The sequence below is a fragment of the Syngnathus acus genome, chromosome 13 (genome assembly GCF_901709675.1).
Source record: "Syngnathus acus chromosome 13, fSynAcu1.2, whole genome shotgun sequence".
NCBI classification, from domain to species: Eukaryota; Metazoa; Chordata; class Actinopteri; order Syngnathiformes; family Syngnathidae; genus Syngnathus; species Syngnathus acus.
In genome coordinates, this window is record NC_051098.1 from 14,580,721 (window position 1) to 14,600,920 (window position 20,200).

Sequence of the window (20,200 nt, forward strand, 5' to 3'; positions counted from 1 at the left end):
ACTAAGTATATAGTGTAACTATCTTTAGTGCAACAGCAGCTATTCAAACCGATGTAGATGGATTTGTCACTACTTTGTTGAGCAACCACAAAAATGCCAGAGTAGACTTGGCCATCCAGCGGACTAGCACCACGTGTACAGTCGATGTTTCTCAAACTTCTTCCTCTCGTATGTTCAGTTGTGAATGTTTTGCATACAAGATATGATGTACATGTATTTCCTGTAACATGTCCAAGAGGGGAAGGAGGACGAGGAGCTGCTTTGTGTTTTGCTACTCACAAAAAATGCTTTAACGTTGTCTTCTTTTTTTTTTTTCTTTAATGTAGCGAACACTTTTGATTGTCGTCTGGCCATGCATCTTTTGTATTGGTTCACCAACATTTTTACAAAAGGAAAAAAAAATACACACAACCTGATGAGTACTTGTCTTAATAAAGAATATGTCGTATGTTCTTGTTGTGGTGATGCTTTTCGTCTTCAGTAAGAAATATTTGGGCAAAATTATTTTGACCACAATACAATATTCAATTTGTATTGATTTTGTTTGACAGGGTCAGGGTTATTTGGGCAAAATTATTTTGAACACAATATTATTTTTTTATTTATTTGATAGGGTTAGGGTTATTTGGGCAAAATTATTTCGACCACAATATTTTTTTTATTTTGGTTAGTTTTTGTACTCACTTAGGAAGCGCAAGAAGGAGTATGTGTGTGGTCTGCCCAGTTCAAGTGTTCCCATTAAAAATAGAAAGATGTTGTTAACCTTTTCCTGGCCCGGCTTGACTCGAAGCAGCAGCACCTGTCGGCCAACATGCAGGTCTCATTTTCTGTCCTGGAGAAAAAGAAAATAAGAAAGAAAAAAAAGTCTGTCAATTTGTCAAAACTCTAACATGAGCTCGGTGAGTCTGTCCATGTCAGTCATGGTGTCATGGGAAACACGTCTACACACGCGTCTTTCATGATGAGGCCTTCCTTCCTCACGCATGACCACGTCCGCATATTTTCAACAGTGTCAGTTTGAAAAGCAACATGGGGAGAACACGTCCACGTCCATCTTCAATCACACCAAAGGAAATGCGTTTGGTGGAAAAAAAAACATTTATTAAATTTTTTTTTATTTTTCACTGTTGGCTATAGTCAACGATGACAAGCTTCCTTCAAAGCAGCTGCTAAATATAACTGCGGTTAAAAATAATGAGTCACTTCATAAAGTTCTTGTGTCATGATGACAAGCACGTGATGTGTTAGAAGAACCACACTGGCACAATTATTTCAAAATGCAATGAGATTTTCTTATATCCAGCTATTAATTGTCTTCAATGACAGGTCTCACCACTAGATGGCAGACTGCTGATGAAAGCCAAAACACCAAGAGAAGAAGAGCGAGCAGGTCCGGACACAAACAAATCTGCCAAGTTTGCCATGAAAGATTTCAAATTAAGTCGCCATGCCAACAATCGTCTCAAAAGTATACAAACAACAGTTTGAAGTGACTTTTTTTTTTTTGGAATGATGATTAACTCTGCAGAGTATTCAAAGTATCAGGTGTGTTTTGAGAGACAAAGAAGAAAAGGTTCAAGTGCACGTTTTTCGGGGCTCCGAATTAGTAAAACAATTAAAAAGCGAAAGGTTAAGCGTCTCCGGGAGAAAAGGTGTAATTACTACAAGGGGCAAAGAAAGCTCGGAGCGTCACCCTGGAGCAACCATGAGGAGCGAGCACCCACCTCGCAGCACCAAGGTGACTCAACTGCTCGAGCACTTTGCCAATTTGGGCTTGCTGTTCCGCTTCACAGGCAGCACCCTGACACAATAAGCACATTTCTTATCGTCTTATTGCCTTATCTCCCCATCGTATTTACTATTGTGGATGCATAATTCATTTCCTTTTCATTTCAAATGCTGCCATTATCTGCCACGTGTGGAGGCCCAAAAAAAAAATGGCGGTGCCTTTATTTAGTCATTATTTTGAATTATAAGAAGTGTTGTCTTTTGGCGGGGTAGCCTTGAAGCACTGCCATCATTTATCAGTCCCACTCCGTTTTTACTTATCAAATTAATTAGTTAGGTAATTAAAAGTTACATATTTTAATTAAATCGCTGCCGGATACACGCCCGTCACCTGGAAAGTAAAAAAAAAATAAATAGGCGCCGCTGGGGGATTGGAGTCGAGCACTTTCACTAGACTTTGCCACGTGCTTTTTGCTTTTGGACAAAATGGACGCCTTTCAACAAATGTGAAAATTGTGCTTTGGTAGAAAAGGTCAGCTTCTTTTTACACACGAGTGCATTTAGGTTTCTAGCGCTTCACTTATTTTCAAATTGCCAATAAAATTGGCAAAAGGTGTGTCGAGAAAGAGACAAAGAATTACTTAGAAGACACTTAATTAGTGGATTGTAAGAATAGAGAGGAGTACAAAGTTGGCCAATTACGTTCATAATGACTTTTCCGACACATCATTACATCTCATCTACATCTATTTAAGAGAAGTCGGTGAAAGCCAATCTGCTTGCAGGCAACGTGTGAAAAATCACTGGCGGTAATTTGATGACTTTCTGCATGCAGGGGTTCATTGTTTAGCTGTAATTGAATAAATGTGTGTGTGTGCGTGTGTATACGTGTGTGTGTGTGTGTGTGTGTGTGTGTGTGTGTGTTGACTTGATGACACCGAATACATCACTTTTGCTAAAGTTTCTCTTATGATGGCCGTTATCTAAACCAAGAGTAGTTTCAATCAAGGGTGAGGAAGCTAAATACAAATGTGTTTAGCCCTAATGCTAATGTAGCCTAAAATAAGTTACACTTTCTCACAGTAAGCGGAACTCAAAATTAAAAAAATTAAAAAAACACAAACAACAATTGTTTTTAAAGGGTTTTTTAAACGGATCCCTTCTCCACCATTAAACATATTTAGAGTTTTTTTTTAAAGGGTATGTCAAAAAGATAAATTACCCCCAGGCAGGCTTTGTTTTGTTGAGCTGTAAAATGTATTAAATGTTTAATTAAATAGTTGAAACTAAGCGGACCCTCCCTCACCCCAGTTCTGCTCCATTAAAGGACTGAATGATGTCATTAATATTCTCCGCCCTTCTGCCTTACTTCCTTAATTATGACTTTGAGGCTTTGTGTCATTCACGCTGTTATCACGTTTTTCTTCATTATTACGTTATGCTGTTATCGTCCATTGCGTTATGCTTTCTATTCTTCTTGCGAGTTTGTGGCATTCAATGCTATGCCGCATTTTGTTTTGGATCATTACATTACGCTACATTTTGCTGTGCTTTAGTGTTGGCTCGTGAGTGAACGATTCGTTCAAACGAACGAATCCTTTTAGTGAACAAGAGTGAACAAATCACTCCCTAAAGTGATGACTTCAACCAGTAGGTGTCGGTAATGCCCATTGATGCTGGTGCCACCTCGCCGTAAAACAAAACGAAGAAGAAAATGACGTAACTTCCTGTTTACTAACTGAATGGATGTGTGAGTGAGTGAGTGAGTGAGTGAGTGAGTGAGTGAGTGAGTGAGTGAGTGAGTGAGTGAGTGAGTGAGTGAGTGAGTGAGTGAGTGAATGATTTGCATTTTCAGGTCATCGCGAGAACGGATCAGTGAGGGAAGGAATCCTGACTTTCCCGTTCGCGAACGAGTCAATGGGTCAACTGCCTGCCTCCCCCCCGTGCATCAACGGATGAGTCAGTGAACGTGTTGCGTCTCCCTCCTGGCGTCAACTATGGATGCCAGAATGTCGATTTGCCATGGAAAGAAAGAACCACTCACTGAAACACCACTTCTTTTATGCACGTTTTCTCCAGCTAACTTTATTGCATGAAGGGATGCGCCGTTATGCAACAACGGGGAGAGTACGCTTCTCTTTGGGTTATCTTTATTTTATAACACTTATAGTAGTTTTTAAATAACGTGTAAATAACGTACATACGCCTGAATATTGTTATCAAATATATCTACTGCAATTTCACATTAGATTGCTGGTTTGAAAATGAATTTAATGAATACATTTTGAATTTGCTTTTATTGTTATTGTGTGAAGGCGATGGCCTTCACACGTTATTCTACTGGATTCACTTTATTATTATTGTGTGAAGGCGATTCATCCGATTCACTCCATTCCACTTTTGACGTATTCCAAATATTCACGAGATTAGTGCTTCCATTTTTCTCGTTCCGAACATTCGGCAGGGAGTGGAGCCCATCCCCCGAGGACGCCGGACGGAAGCCCAGAGAGCCGGGCCAGAGAGCCGGACCAGAGCTGCCGTCGAGTCCACAGCAGGCGGCCACAGGCTCCAAGTCGGGAGGCAGGAGGGTCCGGTGGTGGTTCTGGCCAGTTGGCTGTTGGCTAGCTGGCTAACGTAGCTGGTAGTCCGAGGGAGAGGAAACAGAGCGGAGCTGCGGGGATGCGAGGTGGACGGAAGACAACACGAGAAAAATAAAAGAAGAGACGGGTGCACTGAAAACGGGAAAACGAAAAACAAGTAACGGACACGGTCCGGGACAGAAGCGGCAGTCAACAAATCTGACGCCAGCGTGCTCTAACCCGGAAGACAACAGACAGTGGGGGAGGAGGTTTGAACTGCGGCGCGGCACACGGCATTGTTGACAAAGGACGATCGATGGATTTAATGAATTGGAGTGACACAGATGGTTTTACAAACGTGTTATTTATGTAATAGTTTTTTTAAAATAACTGAATGTTACGTCAGGCCCGTTCTCAGCTCCTCGTTTGTGTTTGTCACGTTAGCATACCGTATCGTTTAGCCTGTTGTTGCTCGTTCATGTCTGTTCTTGGTGTTGGATTTTGTCGAATAAATTGCCCCCCAAAATGCAATTTATACTCCGGAGCGACTTATATATGGTTTTTTTCACATTTTTGGGCATTTTATGGCTGGTGCGATTTATACTCCGGAGCGACTTATAGTCCGAAAATTACGGTAAGTAAAACACGATAGAACCATGGTTCGGGACCCGACCTTATCCACGGGCTGTACTTTGTCGATTTTTCTCTCACTTCTGCATAAAGTTTGTGACTTTATTTTTTTTTTTTCATTTTGCTTGTTAAATACTGCTTCATGATTTGCTGAGGTATCAGGAAGTGGGTGGGGCAATGAGAATAAAATCCGATTGGTTGGAAAGGGGGCGCGGTTATGCAGACGAGGGGTCCTGTGATCGGTGGGATGTAAAGTAGACGTGGCGTCGTCGATTTGAAATGGTGCCTTCCGATTGGCTGATGGATAAGTGCAATGCAATGGCAAACAGTACAAACGACAAAAGACGCCATGCAATGGCAAACAGTACAAACGACAAAAGACGCCATGCAATGGCAAACAGTACAAACGACAAAAGACGCCATGCAATGGCAAACAGTACAAACGACAAAAGACGCCATGCAATGGCAAACAGTACAAACGACAAAAGACGCCATGCAATGGCAAACAGTACAAACGACAAAAGACGCCATGCGATGGCAAACAGTACAAACAAAAGACGGCATACGATGGCAAACAGTACAAACGACAAAAGACGCCATGCAATGGCAAACAGTACAAACGACAAAAGACGCCATGCAATGGCAAACAGTACAAACGACAAAAGACGCCATGCAATGGCAAACAGTACAAACGACAAAAGACGCCATGCAATGGCAAACAGTACAAACGACAAAACACGCCATACAATGGCAAACCGTACAAACGACGCCATACAATGGCAAACAGTACAAACAAAACACGCCATACAATGGCATACAGTACAAACAAAACACGCCATACAATGGCAAACAGTACAGACAAAACACGCCATGCAATGGCAAACACTACAAACGACAAGACGCCATGCAATGGCAAACAGTACAAACGACAAGACGCCATGCAATGGCAAACAGTACAAACGACAAAAGACGCCATGCAATGGCAAACAGTAAAAACGACAAAAGGCGCCATGCAATGGCAAACAGTACAAACGACAAAAGGCGCCATGCAATGGCAAACAGTACAAACGACAAAAGACGCCATGCAATGGCAAACAGTACAAACGACAAAAGACGCCATACAATGGCAAACAGTACAAACGACAAGACTCCATGCAATGGCAAACAGTACAAACGACAAAAGACGCCATGCAATGGCAAACAGTACAAACGACAAAAGACGCCATGCAATGGCAAACAGTACAAACGACAAAAGACGCCATGCAATGGCAAACCGTACAAACGACGCCATACAATGGCAAACAGTACAAACAAAACACGCCATACAATGGCATACAGTACAAACAAAACACGCCATACAATGGCAAACAGTACAGACAAAACACGCCATGCAATGGCAAACAGTACAAACGACAAAAGACGCCATGCAATGGCAAACAGTACAAACGACAAAAGACGCCATGCAATGGCAAACAGTACAAACGACAAAAGACGCCATACAATGGCAAACAGTACAAACGACAAGACGCCATGCAATGGCAAACAGTACAAACGACAAGACGCCATGCAATGGCAAACAGTACAAACGACAAAAGACGCCATGCAATGGCAAACAGTACAAACGACAAAAGACGCCATGCGATGGCAAACAGTACAAACAAAACACGGCATACAATGGCAAACAGTACAAACAAAAGACGCCATACAATGGCAAACAGTACAAACGACAAAAGACGCCATACAATGGCAAACAGTACAAACGACAAAAGGCGCCATGCAATGGCAAACAGTACAAACGACAAAAGACGCCATACAATGGCAAACAGTACAAACGACAAAAGACGCCATACAATGGCAAACAGTACAAACGACAAAAGACGCCATGCAATGGCAAACAGTACAAACGACAAAAGACGCCATGCAATGGCAAACAGTACAAACGACAAAAGACGCCATACAATGGCAAACAGTACAAACGACAAGACGCCATGCAATGGCAAACAGTACAAACGACAAGACGCCATGCAATGGCAAACAGTACAAACGACAAAAGACGCCATGCAATGGCAAACAGTACAAACGACAAAAGACGCCATGCAATGGCAAACAGTACAAACGACAAAAGACGCCATGCGATGGCAAACAGTACAAACAAAAGACGCCATACAATGGCAAACAGTACAAACGACAAAAGGCGCCATACAATGGCAAACAGTACAAACGACAAAAGGCGCCATGCAATGGCAAACAGTACAAACGACAAAAGACGCCATGCAATGGCAAACAGTACAGACAAAAGACGCCATACAATGGCAAACAGTACAAACGACAAAAGACGCCATGCAATGGCAAACAGTACAAACGACAAAAGACGCCATGCAATGGCAAACAGTACAAACGACAAAAGACGCCATGCAATGGCAAACAGTACAAACGACAAAAGACGCCATGCAATGGCAAACAGTACAAACGACAAAAGACGCCATGCAATGGCAAACAGTACAAACGACAAAAGACGCCATGCAATGGCAAACAGTACAAACGACAAAAGACGCCATGCGATGGCAAACAGTACAAACAAAAGACGGCATACGATGGCAAACAGTACAAACGACAAAAGACGCCATACAATGGCAAACAGTACAAACGACAAAAGACGCCATACAATGGCAAACAGTACAAACGACAAAAGACGCCATACAATGGCAAACAGTACAAACGACAAAAGACGCCATGCAATGGCAAACAGTACAAACGACAAGACGCCATGCAATGGCAAACAGTACAAACGACAAGACGCCATGCAATGGCAAACACTACAAACGACAAGACGCCATGCAATGGCAAACAGTACAAACGACAAGACGCCATGCAATGGCAAACAGTACAAACGACAAGACGCCATGCAATGGCAAACACTACAAACGACAAGACGCCATGCAATGGCAAACAGTACAAACGACAAGACGCCATGCAATGGCAAACAGTACAAACGACAAGACGCCATGCAATGGCAAACAGTACAAACGACAAAAGACGCCATGCAATGGCAAACAGTACAAACGACAAAAGACGCCATGCAATGGCAAACAGTACAAACGACAAAAGACGCCATGCAATGGCAAACAGTACAAACGACAAAAGGCGCCATGCAATGGCAAACAGTACAAACGACAAAAGACGCCATGCAATGGCAAACAGTACAAACGACAAAAGACGCCATGCAATGGCAAACAGTACAAACGACAAAAGACGCCATACAATGGCAAACAGTACAAACGACAAAAGACGCCATGCAATGGCAAACAGTACAAACGACAAAAGACGCCATGCAATGGCAAACAGTACAAACGACAAGACGCCATGCAATGGCAAACACTACAAACGACAAGACGCCATGCAATGGCAAACAGTACAAACGACAAGACGCCATGCAATGGCAAACACTACAAACGACAAGACGCCATGCAATGGCAAACACTACAAACGACAAGACGCCATGCAATGGCAAACAGTACAAACGACAAAAGGCGCCATGCAATGGCAAACAGTACAAACGACAAAAGGCGCCATGCAATGGCAAACAGTACAAACGACAAAAGACGCCATACAATGGCAAACAGTACAAACGACAAAAGACGCCATACAATGGCAAACAGTACAAACGACAAAAGACGCCATGCAATGGCAAACAGTACAAACGACAAAAGACGCCATGCAATGGCAAACCGTACAAACGACGCCATACAATGGCAAACAGTACAAACAAAACACGCCATACAATGGCATACAGTACAAACAAAACACGCCATACAATGGCAAACAGTACAGACAAAACACGCCATGCAATGGCAAACAGTACAAACGACAAAAGACGCCATACAATGGCAAACAGTACAAACGACAAAAGACGCCATGCAATGGCAAACACTACAAACGACAAAAGACGCCATGCAATGGCAAACAGTACAAACGACAAAAGACGCCATGCAATGGCAAACAGTACAAACGACAAAAGACGCCATGCAATGGCAAACAGTACAAACGACAAAAGACGCCATGCAATGGCAAACAGTACAAACGACAAGACGCCATGCAATGGCAAACACTACAAACGACAAGACGCCATGCAATGGCAAACACTACAAACGACAAGACGCCATGCAATGGCAAACACTACAAACGACAAGACGCCATGCAATGGCAAACAGTACAAACGACAAGACGCCATGCAATGGCAAACAGTACAAACGACAAAAGGCGCCATGCAATGGCAAACAGTACAAACGACAAAAGGCGCCATGCAATGGCAAACAGTACAAACGACAAAAGACGCCATACAATGGCAAACAGTACAAACGACAAAAGACGCCATACAATGGCAAACAGTACAAACGACAAAAGACGCCATGCAATGGCAAACAGTACAAACGACAAAAGACGCCATGCAATGGCAAACCGTACAAACGACGCCATACAATGGCAAACAGTACAAACAAAACACGCCATACAATGGCATACAGTACAAACAAAACACGCCATACAATGGCAAACAGTACAGACAAAACACGCCATGCAATGGCAAACAGTACAAACGACAAAAGACGCCATGCAACGGCAAACAGTACAAACGACAAAAGACGCCATGCAATGGCAAACAGTACAAACGACAAAAGACGCCATGCAATGGCAAACAGTACAAACGACAAAAGACGCCATGCAATGGCAAACAGTACAAACGACAAAAGACGCCATGCGATGGCAAACAGTACAAACAAAACACGGCATACAATGGCAAACAGTACAAACAAAAGACGCCATACAATGGCAAACAGTACAAACGACAAAAGACGCCATGCAATGGCAAACAGTACAAACGACAAAAGACGCCATGCGATGGCAAACAGTACAAACAAAAGACGCCATACAATGGCAAACAGTACAAACGACAAAAGACGCCATGCAATGGCAAACAGTACAAACGACAAAAGACGCCATGCGATGGCAAACAGTACAAACAAAAGACGGCATACAATGGCAAACAGTACAAACAAAAGACGCCATACAATGGCAAACAGTACAAACGACAAAAGACGCCATGCAATGGCAAACAGTACAAACGACAAAAGACGCCATACAATGGCAAACAGTACAAACGACAAAAGACGCCATGCAATGGCAAACAGTACAAACGACAAAAGACGCCATGCAATGGCAAACAGTACAAACGACAAGACGCCATGCAATGGCAAACAGTACAAACGACAAAAGACGCCATGCAATGGCAAACACTACAAACGACAAGACGCCATGCAATGGCAAACACTACAAACGACAAGACGCCATGCAATGGCAAACAGTACAAACGACAAGACGCCATGCAATGGCAAACACTACAAACGACAAGACGCCATGCAATGGCAAACAGTACAAACGACAAGACGCCATGCAATGGCAAACAGTACAAACGACAAGACGCCATGCAATGGCAAACAGTACAAACGACAAAAGACGCCATGCAATGGCAAACAGTACAAACGACAAAAGACGCCATGCAATGGCAAACAGTACAAACGACAAAAGGCGCCATGCAATGGCAAACAGTACAAACGACAAAAGACGCCATGCAATGGCAAACAGTACAAACGACAAAAGGCGCCATGCAATGGCAAACAGTACAAACGACAAAAGACGCCATGCAATGGCAAACAGTACAAACGACAAAAGACGCCATGCAATGGCAAACAGTACAAACGACAAAAGACGCCATACAATGGCAAACAGTACAAACGACAAGACGCCATGCAATGGCAAACACTACAAACGACAAGACGCCATGCAATGGCAAACAGTACAAACGACAAGACGCCATGCAATGGCAAACACTACAAACGACAAGACGCCATGCAATGGCAAACAGTACAAACGACAAGACGCCATGCAATGGCAAACAGTACAAACGACAAAAGGCGCCATGCAATGGCAAACAGTACAAACGACAAAAGGCGCCATGCAATGGCAAACAGTACAAACGACAAAAGACGCCATACAATGGCAAACAGTACAAACGACAAAAGACGCCATACAATGGCAAACAGTACAAACGACAAAAGACGCCATGCAATGGCAAACAGTACAAACGACAAAAGACGCCATGCAATGGCAAACCGTACAAACGACGCCATACAATGGCAAACAGTACAAACAAAACACGCCATACAATGGCATACAGTACAAACAAAACACGCCATACAATGGCAAACAGTACAGACAAAACACGCCATGCAATGGCAAACAGTACAAACGACAAAAGACGCCATACAATGGCAAACAGTACAAACGACAAAAGACGCCATGCAATGGCAAACACTACAAACGACAAAAGACGCCATGCAATGGCAAACAGTACAAACGACAAAAGACGCCATGCAATGGCAAACAGTACAAACGACAAAAGACGCCATGCAATGGCAAACAGTACAAACGACAAGACGCCATGCAATGGCAAACACTACAAACGACAAGACGCCATGCAATGGCAAACACTACAAACGACAAGACGCCATGCAATGGCAAACACTACAAACGACAAGACGCCATGCAATGGCAAACAGTACAAACGACAAGACGCCATGCAATGGCAAACAGTACAAACGACAAAAGGCGCCATGCAATGGCAAACAGTACAAACGACAAAAGGCGCCATGCAATGGCAAACAGTACAAACGACAAAAGACGCCATACAATGGCAAACAGTACAAACGACAAAAGACGCCATACAATGGCAAACAGTACAAACGACAAAAGACGCCATGCAATGGCAAACAGTACAAACGACAAAAGACGCCATGCAATGGCAAACCGTACAAACGACGCCATACAATGGCAAACAGTACAAACAAAACACGCCATACAATGGCATACAGTACAAACAAAACACGCCATACAATGGCAAACAGTACAGACAAAACACGCCATGCAATGGCAAACAGTACAAACGACAAAAGACGCCATGCAACGGCAAACAGTACAAACGACAAAAGACGCCATGCAATGGCAAACAGTACAAACGACAAAAGGCGCCATGCAATGGCAAACAGTACAAACGACAAAAGACGCCATACAATGGCAAACAGTACAAACGACAAGACGCCATGCAATGGCAAACAGTACAAACGACAAAAGACGCCATACAATGGCAAACAGTACAAACGACAAAAGACGCCATACAATGGCAAACAGTACAAACGACAAAAGACGCCATGCAATGGCAAACAGTACAAACGACAAAAGACGCCATGCAATGGCAAACACTACAAACGACAAAAGACGCCATACAATGGCAAACAGTACAGACAAAAGACGCCATACAATGGCAAACAGTACAAACGACAAAAGACGCCATGCAATGGCAAACAGTACAAACGACAAAAGACGCCATGCAATGGCAAACAGTACAAACGACAAAAGGCGCCATGCAATGGCAAACAGTACAAACGACAAAAGACGCCATACAATGGCAAACAGTACAGACAAAATACGCCATACAATGGCAAACAGTACAAACGACAAAAGACGCCATGCAATGGCAAACAGTACAAACGACAAAAGACGCCATGCAATGGCAAACAGTACAAACGACAAAAGACGCCATGCAATGGCAAACAGTACAAACGACAAAAGACGCCATGCAATGGCAAACAGTACAAACGACAAAAGACGCCATGCAATGGCAAACAGTACAAACGACAAAAGACGCCATGCGATGGCAAACAGTACAAACAAAAGACGGCATACAATGGCAAACAGTACAAACAAAAGACGCCATACAATGGCAAACAGTACAAACGACAAAAGACGCCATACAATGGCAAACAGTACAAACGACAAAAGACGCCATACAATGGCAAACAGTACAAACGACAAAAGACGCCATGCAATGGCAAACAGTACAAACGACAAAAGACGCCATGCAATGGCAAACAGTACAAACGACAAGACGCCATGCAATGGCAAACAGTACAAACGACAAAAGACGCCATGCAATGGCAAACAGTACAAACGACAAGACGCCATGCAATGGCAAACAGTACAAACGACAAAAGACGCCATGCAATGGCAAACACTACAAACGACAAGACGCCATGCAATGGCAAACACTACAAACGACAAGACGCCATGCAATGGCAAACAGTACAAACGACAAGACGCCATGCAATGGCAAACACTACAAACGACAAGACGCCATGCAATGGCAAACAGTACAAACGACAAGACGCCATGCAATGGCAAACAGTACAAACGACAAGACGCCATGCAATGGCAAACAGTACAAACGACAAAAGACGCCATGCAATGGCAAACAGTACAAACGACAAAAGGCGCCATGCAATGGCAAACAGTACAAACGACAAAAGACGCCATGCAATGGCAAACAGTACAAACGACAAAAGACGCCATACAATGGCAAACAGTACAAACGACAAGACGCCATGCAATGGCAAACACTACAAACGACAAGACGCCATGCAATGGCAAACAGTACAAACGACAAGACGCCATGCAATGGCAAACACTACAAACGACAAGACGCCATGCAATGGCAAACAGTACAAACGACAAGACGCCATGCAATGGCAAACAGTACAAACGACAAAAGGCGCCATGCAATGGCAAACAGTACAAACGACAAAAGGCGCCATGCAATGGCAAACAGTACAAACGACAAAAGACGCCATACAATGGCAAACAGTACAAACGACAAAAGACGCCATACAATGGCAAACAGTACAAACGACAAAAGACGCCATGCAATGGCAAACAGTACAAACGACAAAAGACGCCATGCAATGGCAAACCGTACAAACGACGCCATACAATGGCAAACAGTACAAACAAAACACGCCATACAATGGCATACAGTACAAACAAAACACGCCATACAATGGCAAACAGTACAGACAAAACACGCCATGCAATGGCAAACAGTACAAACGACAAAAGACGCCATGCAACGGCAAACAGTACAAACGACAAAAGACGCCATGCAATGGCAAACAGTACAAACGACAAAAGGCGCCATGCAATGGCAAACAGTACAAACGACAAAAGGCGCCATGCAATGGCAAACAGTACAAACGACAAAAGACGCCATACAATGGCAAACAGTACAAACGACAAAAGGCGCCATGCAATGGCAAACAGTACAAACGACAAAAGACGCCATACAATGGCAAACAGTACAAACGACAAGACGCCATGCAATGGCAAACAGTACAAACGACAAAAGACGCCATACAATGGCAAACAGTACAAACGACAAAAGACGCCATACAATGGCAAACAGTACAAACGACAAAAGACGCCATGCAATGGCAAACAGTACAAACGACAAAAGACGCCATGCAATGGCAAACACTACAAACAAAACACGCCATACAATGGCAAACGACAAACAAAACACGCCATACAATGGCCTGTGAACGCCTTGGGATCCCCCGGGATGAGCTAGATGAAGTGGCTGGGGAGAGGGAAGTCTGGGAGTCCCTCCTGAAGCTGCTGCCCCCACGACCCGACCCCGGATAAGCGGAAGAAGATGGATGGATGGATGGACAATGCAATACATGCAATACACCATACAATACAAACACTACAATACAAACAATTGATTGATAGAACTTTATTCCACAACAGGGAAATTTACTTGTCACAGCAGCGTACGAGAGTGCAAGAATACAAGGGACAAGTGCCAAATGTAAAAATGGATAAATAAGAGAGCCCCCTAGTGGCCTTGCCCCAGGCAGTTGCCTGGTCTGGCGAATGGTAAAGCACAGCTCTGCGTCAGGGCTTCTCACCGGTCAACCTGCTCACTGGTTTCCTACAAAAAAACCTTGAAAAGTACAAATGGTGCAATTGGTAGAAGTGATCACATTTACAGTCAGCTGAAACTTTACACCAACGGGCTTTCACCTGATTTGGGACTACTCTTCCTCAGCATCCTCAACATCACTGAGATGGCTCAGGAGCCTCCTGCTTGCTTTGTATAGAAGGGTGCTGGCTGGGAGGCCTTTATGAGCGCTACAAAACACAAACACAAATTATTGCAACACTTGTAGACATTGAGTAGAGTGGCAATGGCATGATATTTTTGCAACAATTATACATATCAACTAGAATTTGCAATTTCTGGAGAAATTGCGTGTGAAGGCGAAATGTATGAATAACTTCTTCGGGGAATGCTGCCGAATGACATTGAAACGTGTTGAATTACTTGAGAAATGTAGAAAATTTGGAGAATTTGTGGTGAATTTCAAATTTGGAATTTTTGGTAAGTGGGAAGTTGTGGAATAGGTAGGCAAAAGGTTGAAAGTTGGAATGGGTTGAATCGGTTGAAAAATGTAGAAATTAGAGTAGAAAAACGAAATTTTGGAGAATTTGGTTGAATTTCAAATTCGGACTTTTTGGTAAGTGGGAAGTTGTGGAATAGGTTGAAAGTTGGAATGGGTTGAATCGGTTGAAAAATGTAGAAATGAGAGGTGAAAAACAAAATCTTGTGAAATTTTGTCGAAAGTTTTGAATTTGGGAATGTTGAGAATCTTTCCGAATGTGATTAGAATGTGCTGAATGATGTGAATTTCAAATTGGAACGACGTAAATGTGAAATGTCGAATGTGCCATTAAGAATGAATGGGGAAAGATTTGTCGGAATTTTGGGAATTTTGCGAAAACGGAAAACTTTCGGAACGAGAAAAATGGAAGCGCTCATGTCGTGAATATTTGGAATACGTGAAAAGTGGAATGGAGTGAATCGGATGAATTATGTGGAAGAAGAAGCGTGTCAAAAAAGTGAGAATAAAATAGAATAATAAAGTGAATGGAGTAGAATAACATATGTTCGCCTTCACACAATAATAAAGGACAGCAATAATAGTGTGAAGGTCTTCACCTTCACACTAATAAAGTAGAATAACATAAACAACAATTTCGTCAAATTAACAATGTTGCATTACATATAGTGTGCTATTTCCGTGTTATGCATGTGACGAATCTGTTACGTCATGTTCAAATCTATTCCAAGATGGCGCCCGCCCGCAACAAACATTTGCGAGCGTGATTTTCTCCCGTTTTGGACGACTGCTCGATTCATGCCGCCATTTTTGAGTGAGTTGATGGATGATAAACTTAAAATATTATAATTTGGATACTTTTTTCATTATTATAACTCATTACAATATACTGATAATTGTATACATATTTTAAATATAAAACTGTAGTTGTGTGAAGGCGATGGCCTTCACACAATAAAGTGAATGGAGTAGAATAACATATGTGTGAAGGCCTTCGCCTTCACACAATAATAAAGTGAATGGAGTAGAATAACAAATGTAAAAATGTAAAAAACTGTAGTTGTGTGAAGGCCTTCGCCTTTTTTAACAAAAACAGTTGACATTTTCTACTGAACTTCATTTTCAATTGGATGCTCTAGTGTTAGAATTCAGCTGGTTGACAGGATGGACAATTTTGGTTTTTATGAGTACTTATTGGACTATTTTTTGGACCAACAAGGCCTTCGCCTTCACACAATAATAAAGTGAATGGAGTAGAATAACAAATGTAAAAATGTAAAAAACTGTAGTTGTGTGAAGGCCTTCGCCTTCACACAACTACAGTTTTATATTTAAAATATGTATACAATTATCAGTATATTGTAATAATGAAAAAAGTATCCAAATTATAATATTTTAAGTTTATCATCCATCAACTCACTCAAAAATGGCGGCATGAATCGAGCAGTCGTCCAAAACGGGAGAAAATCACGCTCGCAAATGTTTGTTGCGGGCGGGCGCCATCTTGGAATAGATTTGAACATGACGTAACAGATTCGTCACATGCATAACACGGAAATAGCACACTATATGTAATGCAACATTGTTAATTTGACGAAACAAAACGCCAAAGAGATTTGAAATATTGTGGCGGCAAAACGACAGTTGCGGTGGCCGTGACGTGTGAAAATCTCGCATCAAACAAACAAACAAGGCGTCCGGCGTGAGAAACGGCAATGAACGACAAACATTTGATAGCATACTAGCTTACCCGAGAAACCGCCACACGGTCGGGGGCGCCTGTATTTGATAACTCGCCTTGAATCCTGCTTCAAACAAACAAGGCGTCAGTCGTGACAAACGGCAATGAACGACAAACATTTGATAGCATACTAGCTTACCCGAGAAACCGCCACACGGTCGGTGGCGCCTTGAATCCTGCAACAAACAAGGCGTCCGTCGTGAGAAACGCCAATGAACGACAAACATTTGATAGCATACTAGCTTACCCGAGAAACCGCCACACGGTCGGTGGCGCCTTGAATCCTGCAACAAACAAACAAGGCGTCCGTCGTGACAAACGCCAATGAACGACAAACATTTACTAGCATGGTAGCTTAGCTGAGAAACCGCCCGCGTGTCGCACTTGATATGACAACTTCCCTTGAGCACACCCCGTCCCCAATCCATGACGTCACATCCGCCAATTCAAATCTTCCTCGCCTGCTCGTCCAATGGCGCTTTGCACACTCGCGTACCACGTGACAGGCCACTGCATTAGGGAAAAATGATGGGACTGAAAGTGAAAAGTGCCACAGCCGCCATCGCCAAGGGGAGGTTTCGAACACGATTCCCATCGTGTCAGAGGCAATGACGTTAACCACTCGACCAAAGACTCGTGACTTTGGCAGTGACAGAAGAGCAACCCACGCTCACCTCAAGACTGAAAACTGCCTTCAAAAACCTAAGTGCCACTTTGCCCGCCTCCTACCTCGCCCAAATTCAGTCTGACCAATCACAGCGCAACTGAAATGGGCCTGACCACGCCCCCTTTCCAACCAATCGGATTTCATTCTCATTGCCCCACCCACTTCCTGAGACCTCAGCGAATCATGAAGCAGTATTAAACAAGCGAAAGGAAAAAAGAAATGAAAAACAAGAGTCACAATCTTTATGCAGAAGTGAGAGAAAATTGACAAAGTACAGCCCAAGGGGAGGTTTCGAACACTAGTTCCATCGTATCAGAGACAATGACGTTAACCACTCGACCAAAGACTCGTGACTATGGCAGTGACAGAAGAGCAACCCACGCTCACCTCAAGACGGAAAACCCTTCAAAAACCTAAGTGCCACTTTGCCCGCCTCCTACCTCTGCCCAAATTCAGTCTGACCAATCAGAGCGCAGCTGAAATGGGCCTGACCACGTCCACTTTTCCAACAGCCAATCGGAAGGCAATTTTAAATTGACGACGCCACGCCTACTTCACATCCCACCGATCACAGGACCCCTCGTCTGCATCACCGCGCCCCCTTTCCAACCAATCGGATTTCATTCTCATTGCCCCACCCACTTCCTGAGACCTCAGCTAATCATGAAGCAGTATTAAACAAGCGAAAGGAAAAAAATAGTGGTCAGTGTACCTTTCAAGTGCATTGAATGACTACCATAAAAAAATTCGAAATTTCTGTGCCAAGGTGACCGAATGGAATAATATTGGTCTGCAGTACAGGAGAGGCGGGTTCGAGTCCCACTTCGTGTAATATTTGGAAATTATACGGACTAATGCAAGTGACTTTAACTAATATGCAAGACTCGAACTCAGTTCTCCAGAACACAAGGCAAAAAGTCCCGCTCTGAGAACATTTACATATTACACAAAGCCATGTGTGAGATTCGTACTCGGTTCTCCTGAACTCAAGGCAAAAGCTTTAACCACAAGACCATCTCTGGATCTTATTAGGACACAGGAGTTTTTTTTATGTAGATCAGTCGATCGACAGCCGAGTAGTAGGCGGGCTCGCTGACAAGCAACCTTTGTTGATATTGTTCTACGCTTGCGAGCAACAAACTCGTGTCGTAAGGATGCTCCTGCATATTTACATGTAAATGGAAAATAGAACGCTTAAAATGGTTTGCAATACTCACTCAAAACAGTTAGTTGTCACCGGTAAAGCTTGCTGCACGATGAACTGGCGAAATTTTTGGGGTTCTTTCAGCCAAGCGTCCTTTTGGTTGCAACCAAATTTAAATTTGAACCACGGCAGAGAAGTTCAAGCTTTTCCATATCACGTCTCAGTGAAAATGAATTCATCAGGTACGAACGCAAACACGAATGAAACGTGAGCGTCATCACTTGTTCAATCATCAAGTATTGTATTTAGCGTCCTCATGGCACTACCCATCTTATCGCTTTAAAAGACCGCTGATTAACCAGTTCGGAAATGTAACAATGAAATTCAATAATTAATTATACATGTTCATGATTAAAATATTATTCTCAGTTGTTAGTTGTTGTTTTTTTCATCTCTTAAGAGGCAACGTCGATCACGGTGAAGTCCGAACAAGCTTCTTAATCAAAACGGCTGATAATCACACATTTATATTTATGTACATATTTTTACATTTAAATGTTTTACATTTTCAGCTCATAATATAAAAGCTTCCAGCTGGATTCTAAGACATGAAATGGAACATCATGAGAAATAAATGTTCTCTCCAAAAAACAAAAAAAGACAAATAAGGATTAATACTTCCCGACCCGTACATGTTTAAAAGCACTGTTGATGTTAACGTTGGCCACTCAGCCTTCACACAGTAAGCGAAAGTTGTTGCTAAAGTGGCTATTTTTAAAGGTGCAATTGCAGCTTGTTCACCGCATGGTCGCTACTGTGACAAAAATGTGGCGTGCTTCATTGGAAGGTGAGAATTTTTTTTCTCCACATTTAAATGGATTCCAAAAGAAACGTCTGCTGGATTGACCATAGATTTTCTTTGATGGAGCATTTTACACTGTGTTCCAAATTCGTAGTTTCCAAATTTAAAAATAAAAAGTGAAAGCACTAAATGATTTTGGGGTAATAACTGCACGTAGAAGCATTTGGCGTGGCAGTTACGGGGGCGTCCCTGGTGAGGCGACGTCACCTTTCAACTCGCACCTGCCGTTATCTCAACATCTGGATGCTAGCAGATGTTCCCCAATCATTTCTCGCAGAGGTCAAAGTTACCCGCTCTTGAACTCTCCTCATGTCACTTCCAAGAGTTTTCAAACCTTTATATGCTCGCATTGGGGCATCTTTATGGCAATGAGATGGAAACTTCTAATAATATGTCTTAGTTTTTGTCTTTCATGTCTCACGAGTACATTCTAAGACAATGTAGATACTTTTGCACTGTGCAAAAATAATCTCTGTCATTCGCCATCAGGGTTGCAGATGAGC

At 42.8% G+C, this 20,200-nt stretch overlaps 1 protein-coding gene and 2 long non-coding RNA genes across 5 annotated transcripts in view; 1 reads left to right on the forward strand and 2 right to left on the reverse strand.

Moving 5' to 3' along the window:
- cadm1b (cell adhesion molecule 1b) overlaps positions 1-1,489 on the forward strand; it is a 106,267-nt gene extending 104,778 nt beyond the window's left edge. Inside the window, exon 10 of the mRNA XM_037267324.1 lies at positions 1,340-1,489. Coding sequence (XP_037123219.1) covers positions 1,340-1,488 — 149 coding nt within the window. The 3' untranslated portion in view covers position 1,489. The remainder of the gene's footprint in view (positions 1-1,339) is intronic.
- LOC119132234 lies at positions 32-18,848 on the reverse strand. Its single transcript, XR_005099823.1, has 2 exons — positions 18,663-18,848; positions 32-832 (listed from the first exon to the last, which is right to left on the reverse strand). It is a non-coding gene; the product is annotated as an uncharacterized LOC119132234 (long non-coding RNA).
- On the reverse strand, positions 14,794-17,300 carry LOC119132232. Of its 3 annotated transcripts, none has more exons than XR_005099820.1 (4): positions 17,272-17,300; positions 17,034-17,088; positions 14,907-15,014; positions 14,794-14,806 (listed from the first exon to the last, which is right to left on the reverse strand). It is a non-coding gene; the product is annotated as an uncharacterized LOC119132232 (long non-coding RNA). The 3 variants fall into 3 exon arrangements; XR_005099819.1 differs by having other exon boundaries at positions 14,798-14,826; XR_005099821.1 differs by lacking the exon at positions 17,272-17,300 and adding an exon at positions 16,704-16,786 and having other exon boundaries at positions 14,798-14,826; positions 17,034-17,051.
- Positions 18,849-20,200: the final 1,352 nt, after the last annotated feature.